This window comes from Pseudochaenichthys georgianus, chromosome 19 (genome assembly GCF_902827115.2).
Source record: "Pseudochaenichthys georgianus chromosome 19, fPseGeo1.2, whole genome shotgun sequence".
Taxonomy (NCBI): Eukaryota; Metazoa; Chordata; class Actinopteri; order Perciformes; family Channichthyidae; genus Pseudochaenichthys; species Pseudochaenichthys georgianus.
The window spans coordinates 15,976,091-15,993,424 of record NC_047521.1 but is presented as its reverse complement, the minus strand read 5'-3'; the positions used below and the strand labels follow the sequence as shown (position 1 = coordinate 15,993,424).

General features: G+C 41.1%; 2 protein-coding genes across 2 annotated transcripts; both read left to right on the top strand.

The window, feature by feature from the left end:
• The first annotated feature begins 2,131 nt into the window (after positions 1-2,131).
• Positions 2,132-4,896, top strand: slc18a3b (solute carrier family 18 member 3b). The gene has a single exon (XM_034107850.1). The coding sequence runs from the start codon at positions 2,643-2,645 to the stop codon at positions 4,209-4,211; it is 1,569 nt and encodes a 522-aa protein (XP_033963741.1). The 5' UTR covers positions 2,132-2,642; the 3' UTR covers positions 4,212-4,896.
• A 735-nt stretch (positions 4,897-5,631) lies between these two features.
• On the top strand, positions 5,632-16,396 carry LOC117464491 (choline O-acetyltransferase-like). The gene is made up of 15 exons (XM_034106944.1): positions 5,632-5,770; positions 6,367-6,480; positions 7,304-7,495; positions 8,184-8,302; positions 9,629-9,682; positions 10,342-10,522; positions 11,719-11,896; positions 11,983-12,152; positions 12,228-12,328; positions 12,427-12,555; positions 12,636-12,758; positions 12,847-12,988; positions 13,203-13,265; positions 13,344-13,481; positions 13,840-16,396. Exons 2-15 carry the CDS (start codon positions 6,436-6,438, stop codon positions 14,104-14,106), a joined length of 1,902 nt encoding a protein of 633 aa, XP_033962835.1. The 5' UTR covers positions 5,632-5,770; positions 6,367-6,435; the 3' UTR covers positions 14,107-16,396.
• The last annotated feature ends 938 nt before the right edge of the window (positions 16,397-17,334 follow it).

Sequence of the window (17,334 nt, the reverse complement as noted above, 5' to 3'; positions counted from 1 at the left end):
TGAGGGGGGAGGAGACAACACAGGGCACCAGGTGCACACAACAGACATAACGGGAAGGGGAACACTTTTCAAACACAAACATAACTGAACAGAAGTACACACATACAAACCCAACTAAACGCAGTCAGCACTTGTACAATTAATGCCACTTAACGCTATGATGTCTACACCCCCACATATTATTTGCACCCGGATTATTCTTAACCGCTGTCATTCTACACCAGCATAAGCACTTTCTGCGCTCTCGCTAACTCCCTTATCTTGTCAGGCAGAGCCGAGGACCCGACCAGCACCTGCCAGACGACATTTCAATGAATACGATTTAATCCTTTAAGAAATAAAAAAATGTTAAGAAATTTAAAAAAAAAATTCGGGTGGAATGAATACCTATAGTGATGATTCAACAATAATTTGTATAGTCTGGTACCTGAAAAAGGTCAAATGGCACTGATGGAACCAAATGTGCCCAAAGCTTATTCCGCCTGGACTTTATTTACATAAACCTCTCTAAAAAGGTCAAATGTCACTTGTTTTGCCTCAATCTTGATACAGGGTACTTAGTATATGTTATACTTTGGATTCCTAAAGCTTTTAGGCTACTAACCCATCATTCAAGGTTGGTCTTCACTATAAGTAATGGGTTTTCTTTAGGCGGAGACAGGAATTTACATTTTTTTGCTATGTTCCATCTAAATTTACTCTGACACAGAAAAATCTATATTGATTCTGACACTTCTACATCCAACTTACAGATGTAACCTTGCTTTGACAACAACAATTATTCATATAAACCTTTTAGAAGTTAAGTTATAGTCATTTGTTCTGGGAATGTCATTTTCGAGCCTGAAACCTGAAAAACAGGCTCGGGGTTTAACAGGTTAATAAATACTATCTCAATAATTAGTATAAATTATATAAAATGTGCAAATATGCCATGCCAAACGGTACTGTGCAATCACGCTAATAAAGTGCAAAACTGTTCACTAAAGTGCTGCGTTACAAGGCCCGAAGCCGTCAGTCCAGTGACGAAGTTTCGTCATACACATTAATACAATTCAATAATCTAAAACTACAGGAGACAAAAAGGAGCGAAAAATAAAAACATCAGATTTAAGTGATAACCAAAGTGATAGAGTGATAACAAATGGCTGTAATATCATAGATTTGTAAGCTATTTTACCTTTATGGGCAACATCACTGATAAGAAGAGTTTTGAACGGGATGGTTTTACCGGTGTTTTAAGTCATTTTTTATTTCTACCACAAGATGTCACCCGTGTCCTGTAACATCTACAAAATGTCCCGAAACATCCCCGTACAGTGGCAAGATGTCCTCATTGTTGGTAAGAGCTGCCTGCAATGGTCTTTTACATTAATACATGGTTTTGTGGTTGTTGTTTTCTCCTTATATGTTAAAGTTGTTACTGTTAATTCAAGTAATACTCTGTGCCTGTGGTGACAGGAGCTGTCCAAAGCCTCGTGGTGCTGACGTTTCTTCAGCTCCTGCAGCAGCGGCTCGTTTATGAGTTCAAGTGTGGTACACATTTAAAAAACACCGCTAAATAGTAAGCTTCCAAAGTTTTCTTTTCAGAAACAATTAAGTCTACTGACATTTAATGAAATTCGTATAGTGTTTATATTTGTTTTTTATTTATGTTTGTACTGTTTTAAGTCTCCTTTGGGATTTAAATATATTACCCATTGTGGGTGTGTGCCTGAATACTAGAAACGTGTTATCTCGAGATTAATATTGTATAGATTTTGGTTTGATAGAAAGCTTGTGAATCTGTTGAAGTGTTTTGTTGAAATATACATAAACTTGCCTTGATAAAGATGTATCACTACATCTATACCTGCGTGAGCGTGTATGTCTAAACATGTAGAATTATAGAAAAGCATTAAAGAATAACGCCAAAGTGGAGAGTCACAAACTGGAAAATAAGAAGAATAAAGCCTCTTTTTCTTCGACGCTCTTGAAGAGGCTCGTGAGATGCTCTCTGGCTCTTATTGGTTGAAGTGATTGCTGCCATGGTTGGAAATTAACATAAAGGAGGCGAGTGGCGAAGGGATCCACTTGGGGGCAAGCTGGTGATGCGTCACAGCTCTTGGTGAAAAGAGGAGACAAAAAAGGGGACTAAAATAGCCCCGAACCTGCGGGTTAATGTGCACCAATGGCCAAGAAGTCACTCGTGGTCTCAGAGCAGAGCGCAAAAGTGCCACAGGTGATAGGAGGAATGGACATGGAGATGAGAGTTTGCGCGTCCTATGTGTTGCAAATAAGTAACCAAAAATCGCTTGAAACAAACTTTGCCATGTAAGATTGGCGACCGAAACCTCTGCACGGTGCAGAAAGTCTGCGATTTCACCACGTCACTTCTCGGGAGATCATGAAACAACATCGGATGTTTCTGAGGCGAGGACACGTTGAGGAAGCTGAAGAAAGCCATCTTCACCGATGAGGCAGCCAAGTTCCCCTTCGCCTCTCCCTTTACGCACAGGCGAGGTGAGGACGGAGAGCATCACACCAATGTAGAGGAAACACCAATGAGTCATCCGAGGTGTTGAAAGATCGACAGCAGACGGGAGAAGCACAACAATTACAATTTGTAATTGAAAATCGTCTTGTTTTTTTTAAAGCACATCATGGATGGAGAAGGAGGATCATCCGGGCTGGTGAAATCAGCCGCAGTAAAACTGTCCAAGATGGGTGAAAAGACCAAGCAACTAGGCACCGCGATGAAGGATCCCCACCAGCAGAGACGGATCATATTAGTGATTGTTTGCGTGGCTCTCCTGCTGGACAATATGCTGTACATGGTAATCGTGCCAATTATCCCAGACTATCTTGCTGAGCTGGAGAGTGAGCAGGCAGAGCACGTCCACGTAGTGATACACCCCAACTCCTCATACAACAGCACAGCTCTAGACAAAATCAACAAGAACAATCTAGATATCCAGATAGGAGTACTTTTCGCATCCAAAGCCATCCTGCAGCTCTTAGTTAACCCGCTGTCGGGAACTTTCATAGACCGTGTCGGATATGACATTCCACTTTTAATCGGACTCTCTGTTATGTTCGTGTCCACCTGCATATTTGCAATCGCGGAAAACTACGCAACTCTCTTTGTGGCCAGAAGTTTGCAGGGTCTGGGGTCTGCCTTCGCGGACACCTCTGGATTCGCGATGATAGCTGACAAATACACGGAGGAGTCGGAGAGGAGCACGGCGCTGGGCATCGCTCTGGCATTTATCTCTTTCGGGAGTCTGGTGGCGCCTCCTTTCGGGGGCGTCCTGTACGAGTTTGCGGGCAAGAAAGTGCCCTTCATCGTGCTCGCCTGCATTTGCCTGGCGGACGGCTTGATGCTGCTGACCGTGATCAAGCCGTTCTCCAACAGGACTAGAGAGAACATGCCAGTCGGTACCCCAATATACAAACTCATGGTTGACCCGTACATTGTTGTGGTGGCCGGGGCGCTCACAGTGTGTAACATCCCCCTGGCCTTTCTAGAGCCCACCATAGCCAACTGGATGGAGACCAACATGCACTCCACTCAGTGGGAAATGGGGCTCGCCTGGCTCCCAGCCTTCTTCCCCCATGTCCTCGGTGTTTACATTACGGTTAAATTAGCAGCAAAGCATCCACATTTGCAGTGGTTTTACGGAGCTTTAGGTATGGTTATCATAGGAGCGAGCTCCTGCACAGTCCCTGCATGTAAAACTTTCGGCCAGCTCATGCTGCCGTTGTGCGGCATTTGTTTTGGCATTGCACTGGTAGACACTGCTCTGCTGCCGACTCTTGCGTTTTTGGTTGACGTTCGTCATACTTCAGTGTACGGTAGTGTTTACGCTATAGCAGATATTTCCTATTCTGTTGCTTATGCTATGGGTCCTATAGTGGCCGGCCAGATAGTGCACAATTTCGGGTTTGTACAACTTAATCTGGGTATGGGCCTCGTCAATGTGCTTTACGCACCAGCCCTGCTGCTGCTGCGCAACGTGTGCCAAATGAAACCGTCCTACTCAGAGAGAGATAACCTGCTAGAGGAGGCTCCGCAGGGGCTGTACGATACTATCAAGATGGAGGAGAGGAGAGCTAAAAAGAAGGGCTACAGCGCGGCAGGGAATTCCCTGTCAGTAGATGAAAATGGGTTTGACCCGTTTAGAGCACAGCGGTCTTTGTCAGAAGAGTCGTCCGGTCCGGAGTACACTTAGCCCGGCCACACTCTCACCGCCCCCTTAACATTCCCCTGGAGATATTTGGAAAGGTTAAAGTAAAGTACATTTTTATTTAAGTACCGATGTGCAATATAAACATAATCACCCAAATCATGATGGTGTGACCCGCTTTCCAGAGTTTCTTTTTTGACTGTGATTTCATTGTGTCGAACAAGTCTATGTGGCGTTTGTCATGGACGTATATCTGGAGTTTTGTGAGAGATCTATCAGCTACTGTTGAATTTGTGTGTATTGTAAAAAGATATAAATAGATAAATGTGCGTACAAGATTATATGGGACCAACTATAAACAGCACATTTCCCCCTTACACAAAATAGCCTATATTTTTAGTCTCTGAAAAAACTTTTTTTACTTGCACATCAAAGGCCTGATTTTCCTCTTTGTTTGTTACAAAAAAATCGTCCGCTTCAATTTTGTAACACGTGGGCCTGTTTGTTGTTTCTTTTTAATTCAATGTTTTCTGTTGTTTGAAATTAAATGTAATAAATGGATTTTATATGTGGATATATGCACAATGCAAATGTTTGCAACATACGTGGACCTCTACAAAGTGTGTGTGCGTTCGTGTGTGCGCGCGCGTATACGTATGAAACATTTTGTCAAGACGTAGCCAATGAAGTCAGTCTCCTTCATATGAAAAAGTATGTATTCATTTATCAATTGTCGTTTTAATAAATCTCTGTTTGAATCTGTGTGACGCTGCTGATTTCATTTTTATTTCAAGCTTCAAACGAATCAAAACAAACTGACTGTTGGACCTATTTTGTTTAATCACGAATTTGGTTTATTACATATTTTAAGAAGCATTAAGACACATTGGTTTAAAAGACAAGTCACATGTGTATGTCATTGTGTATGAAAAACGACAAATATTAATGTGATGAATAAAAAAATTATGATTTTAACTTTGAAATCAGACTTTTGATTATACACCTCTTTCACAGTGCACAACCAACGCACAAAGTGAAGATAAATCCACAATATGAAAACAAAATAAAACACAAATCAACAGACCCAAGTGCGCAGCAGTTAATAAAATTAGGCTCAAGCTGCAAAGCAGATTTATTTTCCGCACAAGTGCAACATGTATTGTCTGAAATCAGTCACAAACTCTGCAGAAAGTGCAAGTCTTGAATCTGAACCTTAAAAGCTCCAACATTCTCATCTCTGCCGACCCGCAGGACCCTTGAATGTCAAACCAAAAAATGGCCACCACTTCATTCTTCTATGCTAAATGTATTATCGGGTGTGGGCAAGGGAGGGGGGGGGCGAGCTGTCAGATAATATGTTCCGCGAATAGATTTCGATGGGAGGAGTTTCTTGCCCCAAGGGGGTAGGTGGATGCAAACACCTTCAGCATCTTTTCCGAGGCGCGCTTTTATGTGGAGCCACAGCCGCATGGCGAGACGAGGGGACGGGGGAGAAGTCCAGCGCCTGAACGGAGCTCACTAATATGGGATTTCACAGCGTGGAGGTGGGAGGCGAAGTAAACTTCCACACACTTCTCTGACATCGTCAGTGGTGCACCGATCAGGTAAAGCCACTTTTCTTCTCTTTTGTGTGTGTGGTTATTTGAAACTTGTTGTGAGCTTCTTTGGCGCACTGAGACTAAGAATATGCATCTTAACAACTAATTTAATCTACTTCAAAGTTCTCTTTTCTGTGAATACGAAACGTTTTTCATTTCTTCTTATTATTATAAACGTTTTTCTAACAAACAAAGTGCATCCAAGGACAAATAATTATCAAAAATCGTTCCAAATGTTTTAGTTTTAGAACTTTTGTTTAAATCAAAATGCCATTAGAAAGTCAAACGTCTCTGAAAATAAGCACGTGCACGTTTACGATTTATTGGCTGAATTATTATTCGTTTTAGGATAAATAAAGCTTTTGAGACAAACAGGGATGAAATAAGTTTTTAAGAGGCGTATCTCTTTGCAGTGATGAACGATGAGGCGCAGCTGGGATTCAAGGACATGCGGCAAATTGCGTTAGGTTACAAAATGAAGAAGAATGGAAGCCCGCTGGTTCACCTTCAGTAGTCCCATTGCTCAGTAGGCTTCATTGTATTTACTGCATTTTTAAACTTGTCTGCTTTCTTTCTCAAATGTCTTTACATGCTTCGTGCAGGGAGGACTGACCTCAGATCGTCTCTACAGGCTCTCCATCACTTCCCCTTGACTGGACAGGAACGCAAAGATGCCAATCATGGAGAAAGAGACGGGGAGAACAACAGTCGGCCAAGTATGAAAACATGTCACTGTCTCTATAGTCAAAGTGTTTTTCTTTACATCAGCACCCACTCCTTATCTTTACTATACCTTTTAACACGGAGCGCTGTTGCTGTCCATGGTATTGAAGCGGGCAAAGTAATAGGCCTGATTTTCAGCACCAAGTACAGCGGCAGCAGCATTTACTCTAACCTACCGCTAGGGGCGAAATGACAGCATGCCTTTTACCTTTCAGGGGTATAAAGCCTTATTCCAATGATATAGCAACTGACAGTGGCACATTGTATCATAGCGCAGTTAGCATGCTGTGGTTTGGTTTGCTCTATATTTGTTTTTCAATGTTTCTTTCCAAGGTAAAACTTGATGTGACTTGCTTAAAATAAATGAATAAAAATAAAACTACACAATCCCTGATCCCAGGAATACAAAACTAGACCATGTATTTTAAATCCCAACGAATTGGTCAATATTAACATATTGGGCTTCTTCGGTATCATTATGCTAATGATCAAACATCAGACAGAAAATATAATCAATTTCCCATCCATATAATCCCTGTGGGGATTGCCCACAGTATGTAAGTCGCTTTGGATAAAAGCGTCTAACAAGTGTTTCAAGTCCCAAGGGCTGTCTAATGTTTTTTTAAATAGGCCTCAAAGCAATAAGGATGAATTATCAACTCAGTGTCTAATAATAAAACATAAAGAAAAGATGTGTTGGAATTCCCCCTTTAGCTAGGAACCCGCGGTGAATCAAGAGGACATCAAAATGCTGCTGCAGTTCTTTCATTACTTGTTACGAGTATTTACACCAAGCTGTTTTTGATATGACCTCAGGTGTTGCCAAAGGTCCCTTTGCCCCCGCTGAAACAAACACTCGACACTTACCTGAAGTGTGTTCAACACCTGGTGAAGGAGGAGCAGTTCAAGAAAACAAAGGCTATCGCGGAGAAGTTTGGGGCTCCCGGAGGTGTCGGAGAGGTTCTCCAGAAGAAGCTTTTAGAACGGAGGGACACGACAACAAACTGGGTAACACTGCTACTCTTCGCTGTATGTGCATCAACTGGAAAAACACAGAAAATAAAAACCTTCTCAGTCCTTCCCCGGTATCAATAAAGATTTGTTTTGGCTTTATTCGTGTAAAAGAACAATTTGATGCATTTCTCCTTTCTAGTTATTCACACTCTCATTTGCAAAACTCAATACAGTTATTGAAAAACCTTTCCCCTAATGATTTTCTTCAGTCAATAATCTTTCTGTTTCATGCATTATCATTATAATCCAATGTATTTACAAAACAGAATGTGTCATTCGCATTAAGCATTGATTCTGCCTCTTTGTTATAATATGGCATCCCACTCTGCTTCGGCTCTATAAAGTATGAAAATAAAAACCTCAAATTATTCTATACTAATAAATAACCCATTCATAAAAAAGTGGAAGAATGTGAAACCTCTGAAGATGAAGATTTACTGGAGCCTTTGTAGCTTCAATCTCTCCACCTGAAGCTAGTCCACAACTCATCCTGCTCATCCATCTCACCCCCCACCCCCTCTCACACATACTCTCTCCCACTCTTATTTACACCTGGCAGTGGCACACTGTAATGGCTTTTCACTCTATTGCCCATACGTCTCAACTCTGAAAGTAATAACTGGAGTCCAAAAAGTTGAACAAAGCCGCATCTCTCAAAAGGTGTCCCTGTGTTTTCATCTAGGTCTATGACTACTGGCTGGAGGACATGTACCTGAACAACAGGCTGGCCCTGCCGGTCAACTCCAGCCCCGTCATGGTGTTTCCCAAGCAGACGTTCAGAGATCAGAAAGACGCCCTCAGGTAAGTGCTCGACTCGTGGGTCTGTTATTGTAGAAAGGTTGCATGTGATGTACATGTGTACTGTATCCACTCTCCTTCCTTGTCCTTGAAAGAAAGTAGCAGACAATGTGAAAAATATGCATCTGAATTAGGACATTTACATTTTTCAGAAAATATCTGAGGCATGTACACTTCAAGAAAAGCCGCCAATAGAACAAAATACAATTTATCAATTCATCTCACTCTCTTTAAGAAAATACCATAAGTAACATTTCGCACCACCAAGCACACGGTTGTCTTCAATCTGCTTCTTTTCTCCAACCAACCATCCCACAGATTCTTAGTTCATTTTCACAAAAGACAAAAGACATTTCTCATTGTTCAGATGCTGCAACCTAAATAATGTGTTTCCGTATAATCTACAAACAATTGACTGATTATCAAAAAGCTGCAGAATCATTTCCAGTCAATCAGCCTACAGCTCTGTGGGACACCCTCTTTTCACTTTGTCCTAACTGTTCAGTCATTTTGGGAAAAGAGGACAACTCTAATTGAATAAAAAGTACACAAGTGGACCAAGTTCCACCATCAAGTACTTCCTATCACATAATAACTCCCAGAATGCTCTGCAACATCACCGATTGTTGGTTGCAGAACACACTACAATGCCATAGGGAGCAATAGAAAGTGCACAGTATATCACTCAGGTGTGCAGCCACTGACAGGGTTTATGTTTCTCAGCAGACTCAGATAAAGATCTGAAACACAGACATGAAGAAAATCACTGGCATCATCTCTTGGCCAAATCTCTGCCCATTATTGAATGAGCCGTGCTGCACCGAACATTACTCCAGTCCGCCCAGCGCTGTAACTCAGCATCAGCTTTTGTCAGCTCATGTCGTGCTAACTGAATAGTTCCAGGGCACTCCGAACTGGTAATGCACTGACACAGCCACTTATTAGATTGGGAGTGACAGGGCCAAGCTCTCCACAGAGACTGCTAGTCAGCCTCGTTTAGGGGTGTGGTGCATCGCGGCCGCCTCCTTTGTATTGATCTGGCTTTGAACGTAATAACACCAAGACAAACGACACACAACATGAGACCTGACAGGGCTCTGTGTTTTCCCTATTCGCCCGCACCGCCCACTCACACGTACAGACCGACTCTGCGTCTCTCTCACAAACACAGATACACGCACACAGCCCGCCCACTGTATCCTACTCATTTACCATAATGAGATTACTGTTAGTCCTGTGAGAGATGAGAGGAGATCTAATTATACATCCAGCCAGTACACTGTGTATGTTCAGGGTTTCTATACATGTCAAACGTCTCTCTCTTTTAAGATTTGCTGCTCGTCTCGTCAGAGGAGTGTTGGACTACAAGGCTCTCATCGATGCGTACGTATACCTGTAATAGATAACCTGTCTCCCCGTCAGTGTACACCTGCATGCCCTACACCTCATCTATGATGAATCAGCAGAGGATGAAAAGAAAATGGAGTATAATAATAAGTGATAAAGTGAGAGTCTAGAGCAGGGGTGTCCAAACTACGGCCCGGGGGCCAAATGCGGCCCGCGGACCATTTGGAATCGGCCCTCACTCAGCAAATTAAAATAGTATAATGACTTAAGTATAATAAACTTCTGCTTGTCTTATATTGTACTTCTTAAATATATGTGTTTAAATATATTACACAGTATTCATGTGTTAATAGGCCCAATTTTCAAATAAATCCAGTCAATTAAAGTTGAATTTTTTTTCTAACAAATCTAAATTGATAAGAAAAAAGCCCAATGACAAATTCACATAACAACCTTGAAATATACCCTTCATATTTCCTCTTATTCTAAGCAGTCTGAAGCTTCTGTTTTAAGGAATGAGCTGCCAACACAATACATGAAACCCTCTGGAGAGCTGTGAGCTGTCTTTTTCTTACAGAATACCTCTAGTGAGTGGCCCAGCCCTTCGTACGTTTTTCTGTATGTGGCCCTCGGAGAAAAGAGTTAGGACACCCCTAGTCTAGAGGTCATTTGATGTGTGACATAATGTCTCTCAGGCGAGCGCTGCCAGTGGATTTTGCTCGAGGGCAGCTAGCTGGGACCCCTCTGTGCATGGAGCAGTACTACCGCATCTTCAACTCCTACCGTTACCCGGGGCTGAAGACAGACACGCTGAAGGTCCAGATGAAGGCAGCCTCCTCGGCGCCGGAGCACATTATCGTGGCTTGCAAGAACCAGGTCAGCACGCCGGCTTCTGAGGAAACCTTTCACACTCAATCACACTTCTAACTGGAGACAGGTTCCTGTGCATTTGAGAGAACATATAAGTACATGTAAGGATCCTTTAATGTTATTAAAGGATCCTTACAAAGGATACATTATTATTTCCTCTGTAGCTGTGGGTGAAAGTGGTCAGAACGTCACATCAGACACAAGAACCCCAATGAACATGATCAGTATTGAATACAATGTTTTTTTATCCAGTAAGAGGCAGTAGGACACTTGTCTTGAAGGAATTTAAAGAGGATGAGCTTGCCCTAATGAAATAAATAAATGAAGGTTATAGAGTTGGCAAAAAAAAGGAGCAAAACACAGTGCAAAATATATATTGTTAGTAAAGCAAAACAGACCTCCTTCTCATCATCTTAACAAAATGGAGCAGTTCAAACATTTAGGCCATCATGATCTTTGGGTCTTACTAAGAAGGAAGTATTGTCCTGTTATTTTTAACTTGAATATGTCCAACTCAAAAGAGACATTTCTAAAAATGTAAAGCATGGTAGATGCTTCATATTGTCCTACAGTCGGCATATATCAATCAACATTTCTAAGTGTCACATATACACAAATGCAAAATCAACATTTTGTGTGTTTCTAAAATGATCACATTTAACAAATGTTTTAAGACCGCACAACAACCACTCACTTAATCCTCAATAGTGATTCCCGTGAATGTATAAAATGCCCGTAGCCAACATGTCTTAGGTCCCCGTTTTCATTACATTTCGCTCGCACTGTGCCTTTAAATTACCGCAGAAAAAGGCACAGTGGGAGCTCCCACCTGGAAATGGTTCTGGGAACTATCAATCTGTGGCACATAAGGGCCCGTCCCTGTGGAGATACAGGCGGTTAACTTAATTACTGTTGATTTAGTCTGCCAGAGCTTCCTTGAGATGCCGGTTTAAGTGATTGCAGTAGAGGAGCCATACTTAAGGCAGCATGGCCATTTTCAGTCCTTACCATAATTACCTAGTTACCCATTTACCTGAGTGGTCCAATATTGTACCACAGTAACAATAAGCTCAGATATACATTTCTCATAGCAGGCAAATCTGAACACAAACACAAATCCACTATTAAAGTTGCCTCATGTGACACAGTACACAATAATAATTAAGAAACATATGATTTCTGTTATCCATTTTTCTCACTAGTTTTTCGTGTTGGACGTAGTCGCAAACAGCAAGCAGCTCAACGAGACGGAGATCTTATCCCAACTGGAGAAAATCATGAAAATGTCAGAAAACGCTGAAGAGAGACTCCCTCCATTGGGCGTCCTGACGTCTGACGGGAGAACAGAATGGGCACAAGCCAGAGATGCACTTACGAAAGGTCTGAAACGCATCTTTTTAGGAGGCTTTCATCAACAATAAACCATTTTCAGACAAATAAACAAAGTACTTCTCTCCTCCATCCAGATCAAACCAACAGGGACTCTCTGGCTCTGATGGAGAGCTGTATGTGTGTGCTGTGTCTGGATGAGCCCTGTGGTCTGGAGGCTAGAGACACCACCCGGGCTGTGCTGATGCTGCATGGCGGAGGCCGGGAGAAGAATGGAGCGAATCGCTGGTATGACAAGTCAATGCAGGTAGGGCTGCATCAAGACACTTCAATCCTACATGAATGTAGAGTTTGGGCTTTTAGCTAATCCCCCTTCCCTCAGTTTGTTGTAGGAATGGATGGAGTATGTGGAGTGGTGTGCGACCATTCCCCATTTGAGGGAATAGTTATGGTGCAGCTCTCGGAATACCTGATGAAATACATGTAAGTCTGTGAGAAAGATATAACCATACTCTAATTATCATCGTCTCAATAAATGCTGCTGAGACCAACAGTGGATGTGATGTTGTGTTCCTGAACAGAACAGGAAGTCCCTGCAAGATGGCGAGGGCATCCAGCATCAGAGACCCGCCCCCTCCGAAAAGGCTGCTCTGGAAATGTAACCCACACATCCAAGGACTCTTAGCAGCATCTGGAGACAGACTGCAGAGGCAAGACCATGAAACTAAACTTTACAATGAATTATTTCTATAAACATCATGTCTTATATTTGCTGCACTTTCTCATTCAGGCTGGTGGATAATCTTGACATGGATGTTTTAAACTTCAACGTTTATGGAAAAGACTTGATCAAAAAGCTGAAGATGAGCCCGGATGCATTCATACAAGTTGCCTTACAACTTGCATTTTACAAGTAAATTCATCATCTCTATCAATGAATGTGGCCAGTAATAAACCCTTTAAATATACTCATGTTCATGTGATTTTGTCCCGTTGTATAGATGCAATAAAAGGCTGGTGTCCACGTATGAGAGCGCGTCCATTCGGCGATTCCAAGACGGTCGGGTAGATAACATTCGCTCTGCCACCCCCGAGGCTCTGGCCTTCGTGATGTCCATGACAGACGAGAGGGCCACTTTCACCGTGAGTCATTTTTCTTACTTTGACCCCAATTACTGAATAACTCCCACATTACTGTTCATCACGCCTGCTTAGATGAAACAGGTGCGAGCAGTGTCCCCGTCCAAACAGATGATGCCCCAGCAGATTTAAACGTGTCAGTGAAAAATGAATTTACTGGCTCTCTTTTTGTACTGTGGAATAATGCCATGCTTTTTGATTTGTACTTCTTTAACAGGATTCAGAAAAAATGAAACGACTAAGGGACGCAATTAATGCCCAGACAAATTATACAATTGCAGTAAGTATTTGTAAACCATTTGCCATTATATTAATTAAATTATTAAAAAATGAAACTAAGAAAACTATTATTTTGTAGGCTATCACAGGATTGGCAATAGACAATCATCTCCTCGGGCTTCTGAGAATCGCAAAGGAGCTCAACATGGAGAAGCCAGAGATCTTCAGTGATGAGACGTATTCGACCAGTAACCAGTTCATCCTTTCTACCAGTCAGGTAACAGGTTTTGTTTTAATTTTAAACAAATAACATGTTCTCCTCCTTGTAATTGTTGCTTCTAATCTATCCTTACTTGATTCTCTTGTGAGCAAAGATAAATGTGATAGGAAACAAGTCGCTGAAACAGAAATAGAGATGTACTTAATTCTTGTTGGATCCTGATTAAGCTTCAAAGAGATCGTTTTTGAAGGTACATCGAGTCCCTCAGCTTTTTCATGACATGACCATGATTACAAGAAAGTGGAGATTAACCACATACTCTTGAAAGTGCACGGTGACTTATCAAGATTCCTCAGATTTACAAATTGTTAGTTGAAAAACGTTTCTAACCCATTCTGTGTCCTCTTGTCTTCAGGTCACTACCACAATGGAAATGTTCTGTTGCTACGGCCCGGTGGTGCCCAACGGCTACGGCGCCTGTTATAACCCGCAGTCGGACCACATCATCTTCTGTGTGTCTAGTTTCTGGGAGAACACGGGGACGAGCTCGGCAGTTTTCGTCAAAGCCCTGAACGAGAGCCTGCTGGAGATCAGGGACCTGTGCAATAGAAGCAGCGCTGCGGCTACCAGACCGGCTGTTAGCGGCCAGGGAGCCGGCCTGCCATATAAATCAGGGAAGTAAGCCATTCACAGAGAGCATCTCCCACTCAGAGGCTCCTCTGAACAACCTAAGGCTGCGGTCCATTAGTATTATTGGATAGGGCGGTTCCTAACTGAAGGAAACAACCTGATGTTTCAGGCATATTCTCTAAATCTCAAGGATATGTGGTTGAATGCTTCCTTTCTTACCCTCTTTAGCATAGGGTAGACTGGACAGGAGATAATGTGGTCCCACAATTCCTGGTGGCAGCAACATTTCAATTGACTGCTCAACCACGTTAATAACATCCGTCATCACCAAATGGTGTTGGTAAATATTTACTTCACACGTCCTTTCATTTGTCCTTATTATTCTTCATTACTTCGTTCCTTGACCACATCAAGGTTAAGGAAAAGTGGTTAGGGAAAGACAAAGGAAGATTTTGTTACTTTTCGACCGCAGCCTTAGACCTAGACTAGAGTAGAGTAGTAGAGTGTTTTTTGTTGTCTGTGCAATAGTGTTCCTTTGACAACAAAATGCAAAGCCTTAAACTTATTATATAGTATGTAAAGGGAACTTTTGTTGTTGTTGATGTGTGTAGACATTATAATGATTTCAGGTCCAACTATGGCCCTGTTTGACTCGGCAGACTGACGTTAAGTTAAACTGCCTTTAGGAAACTCAAGCCATGCACGCTATGTAACACGGATGAAAGGGGCAACTCCTCCATCAGAGAGAATCATTTGAGTGATCCTAAAATAAACATATATAACGCATATAGAGTAGGAGTGTAATATATGAGAGGTTTCTGAAAATAAGAGTATATTTAAGTGAATAATAACAATCATGACATCCTGTAAATGTGATTCTGTTTCACGTTGTTCTTGCCATTGTAACAAACTGGATCATATATACTTTATATCATACTGGATCCATTTTGTGTGCAAGTTAAGTATTTTTTTATTCTATTGACGACACCACAAAGGTTGCCAAAGATGTTGTGTATACGTGAAGTCTGTCTGATGAGGCACTTTAAGATAATTATATTGATATATATGAATTAATAACTGTAAACATAGAGAACTGGTTAGGAATCATGTGTTTAGAGGGAGAACATGATGTGGTGTTAGTGGCACTTTTGGAGTTTAGATGTATGTGTTCCATAGCAATAGTTTAAAATTGTAGCTTTTAATAAACAGTGCTGCTTTGTAAGTCAAATACAGTCCAGTGGTAATAGAGGCAGACCACTGTGTTCGTGTGTATACTGTAGAAGTGCTTTTTATTTGCTCTTAATGGTAGAGTAGGGGATGTATTGATATACTGTAGTGCAATAACACAGTAGCAAGTGCAGTGAGGGTATATGTGCAATTTAGCAAATCAACAATTGCTGTAGATGCATGGAGCTTATGTAGTATTAAATGACCTATTTTTGATACTCAGAGATATTGGTGACATTAAAACATGCATGCTGTCAAAATGGTCCATTCAAAGTGTACTGTGACTTGGATTCTTCAAAAAATATGTATTGTGTTTCAATCTGGGGTCTGTAGCTGTGAAAATGTGAGGATATGTGTTGTCCTGTTGTATTCAGATGACAGTTGTTTGATCTCCAAATAACCAGCCAAACTGAATGTGAACCATCCTATCAAGAAAAGACTATATAAGCGACACACGTTGCATGTTTATTCTTTCAAACTAACTGTATTTTTATATGTTCACCTGAAAAGATTAAAGATATAGTAAAATACTGGTGAAAGGTACACAAATGTAAGAAAAATGCCTTAAAATAAAGTGATGCAAACTGTTTTCCTGCCAGATATTCTATAAATGTTTCATGTTTTACCTCTGATGTTCATTTGAACTGTTCTACTTGGTGTTAATGGTGTAACCTGAGTGATATCTGTAAGAGAATGTACTATTTGTTATGTGTGCTTCAGTGGGTTCCCCCGTTGTCTTGTTCATAAAGAGTCATATATAATCCCAGAGTAACTCCAGCTGGTATACCCATTGAACCATGGCATAGTAATAATGTGGCCTGATAAATCCTTGACACACTCATCCATGACAACATTTGTGAATGGTAATTAACGTGTAACACGTCCTTGACAGGGATATCATAGTGTTTTATGAAGTCATTTAATATTCAATGAATGTTCAGTGGAAACTCATGTGTTTATGAAAAGAAAAGAAAATGTTGATTTATTTTTTTAGGCTACAAAAAAATGGTGTTGATAGAAGACATTGCTAATTTGAGTTCTGATAAAACTGTTGTTGAGCAAAATGTGATACTCGATTTAAGAAAATAAAATGAACATCGTGCTATTATGTCTAATAGTGTCAGTGTGTTCTTTTTAAATGGATGCCTTGTGTATCTTATTTCTTAATATACATTTCTTCGAGTAGATTGATGCGTATGTATAGTCAAATGAGGACATGGCATGACCAATGAGGTCAATTCATTAAATGTTGTTTCTGGGTGTTTATTTAATTTGTGCCATTCGACGGATACAGGACATACATACAGTTTAGAAATCTACATTGGTTTCCACAACTGATAGAAAAATAAAATCCCTCTTGTGTGTTGCTATGCTCTTAATCAGAATAGATATGAACACTTCATTTAGTCACTGTTTCAGAAAAACAGCTTTTACAGTAATTGCAGCAATGTTGGAAACTCACGTCTGACATAAGCTAAGATGGACCTTTATTTATCCCCGTGGGGAAATTCAGGAAGCTAAGGAACATAAGCTAAGCTAACATGTCTGTGAAGTTAACTCAAACCATGATATTTGGCCTCAAGTACAACTTTAACTGCAGAAACCTCTGGACTTATTTGCACGGGGTTGTCTGTTTGCAGCATGGCCACTTAACTAACACACTCCCAACAGATGGCCTCGTTTGCACTGGCATCTGATGAGGTGTTCGGGGAGAAACCCACATTTAATTCTCCATTGGTTAAATCACTGAACCAGGTCGATCAAGTGCCCGGAAAAAATTCAATTATGAGATATTACTTACCTTGAAATGATTTGTAACCGTAAACCTATTATCTAGCACAAATTCTGATCTAAACATCTACATTGTTTTGCCCCTGTTCATTAAGATACTGGTAAGAAATATGATTCAGGATATCTAGTTGGAATACGTTTTGTATAAACGTATAGTGTGTACAACAACTCAGAACAGTGGTTATTAACGCTCACAAACAGGATTTTTGAATTATTGGATTTTCTGTCATGGCGATCGCAAACAGAAACAAACAATCAACTT

Excerpts from the sequence above, each read along its gene's own strand:
- slc18a3b (XM_034107850.1), top strand. The coding sequence starts at position 2,643 with ATGGATGGAGAAGGAGGATCATCCGGGCTGGTGAAATCAGCCGCAGTA.
- LOC117464491 (XM_034106944.1), top strand. The coding sequence starts at position 6,436 with ATGCCAATCATGGAGAAAGAGACGGGGAGAACAACAGTCGGCCAA. Across the intron at positions 12,989-13,202 it reads ACGAGAGGGCCACTTTCACC|GATTCAGAAAAAATGAAACG; the intron begins GTGAGTCATTTT and ends CTTCTTTAACAG. Across the intron at positions 13,266-13,343 it reads AGACAAATTATACAATTGCA|GCTATCACAGGATTGGCAAT; the intron begins GTAAGTATTTGT and ends ATTATTTTGTAG.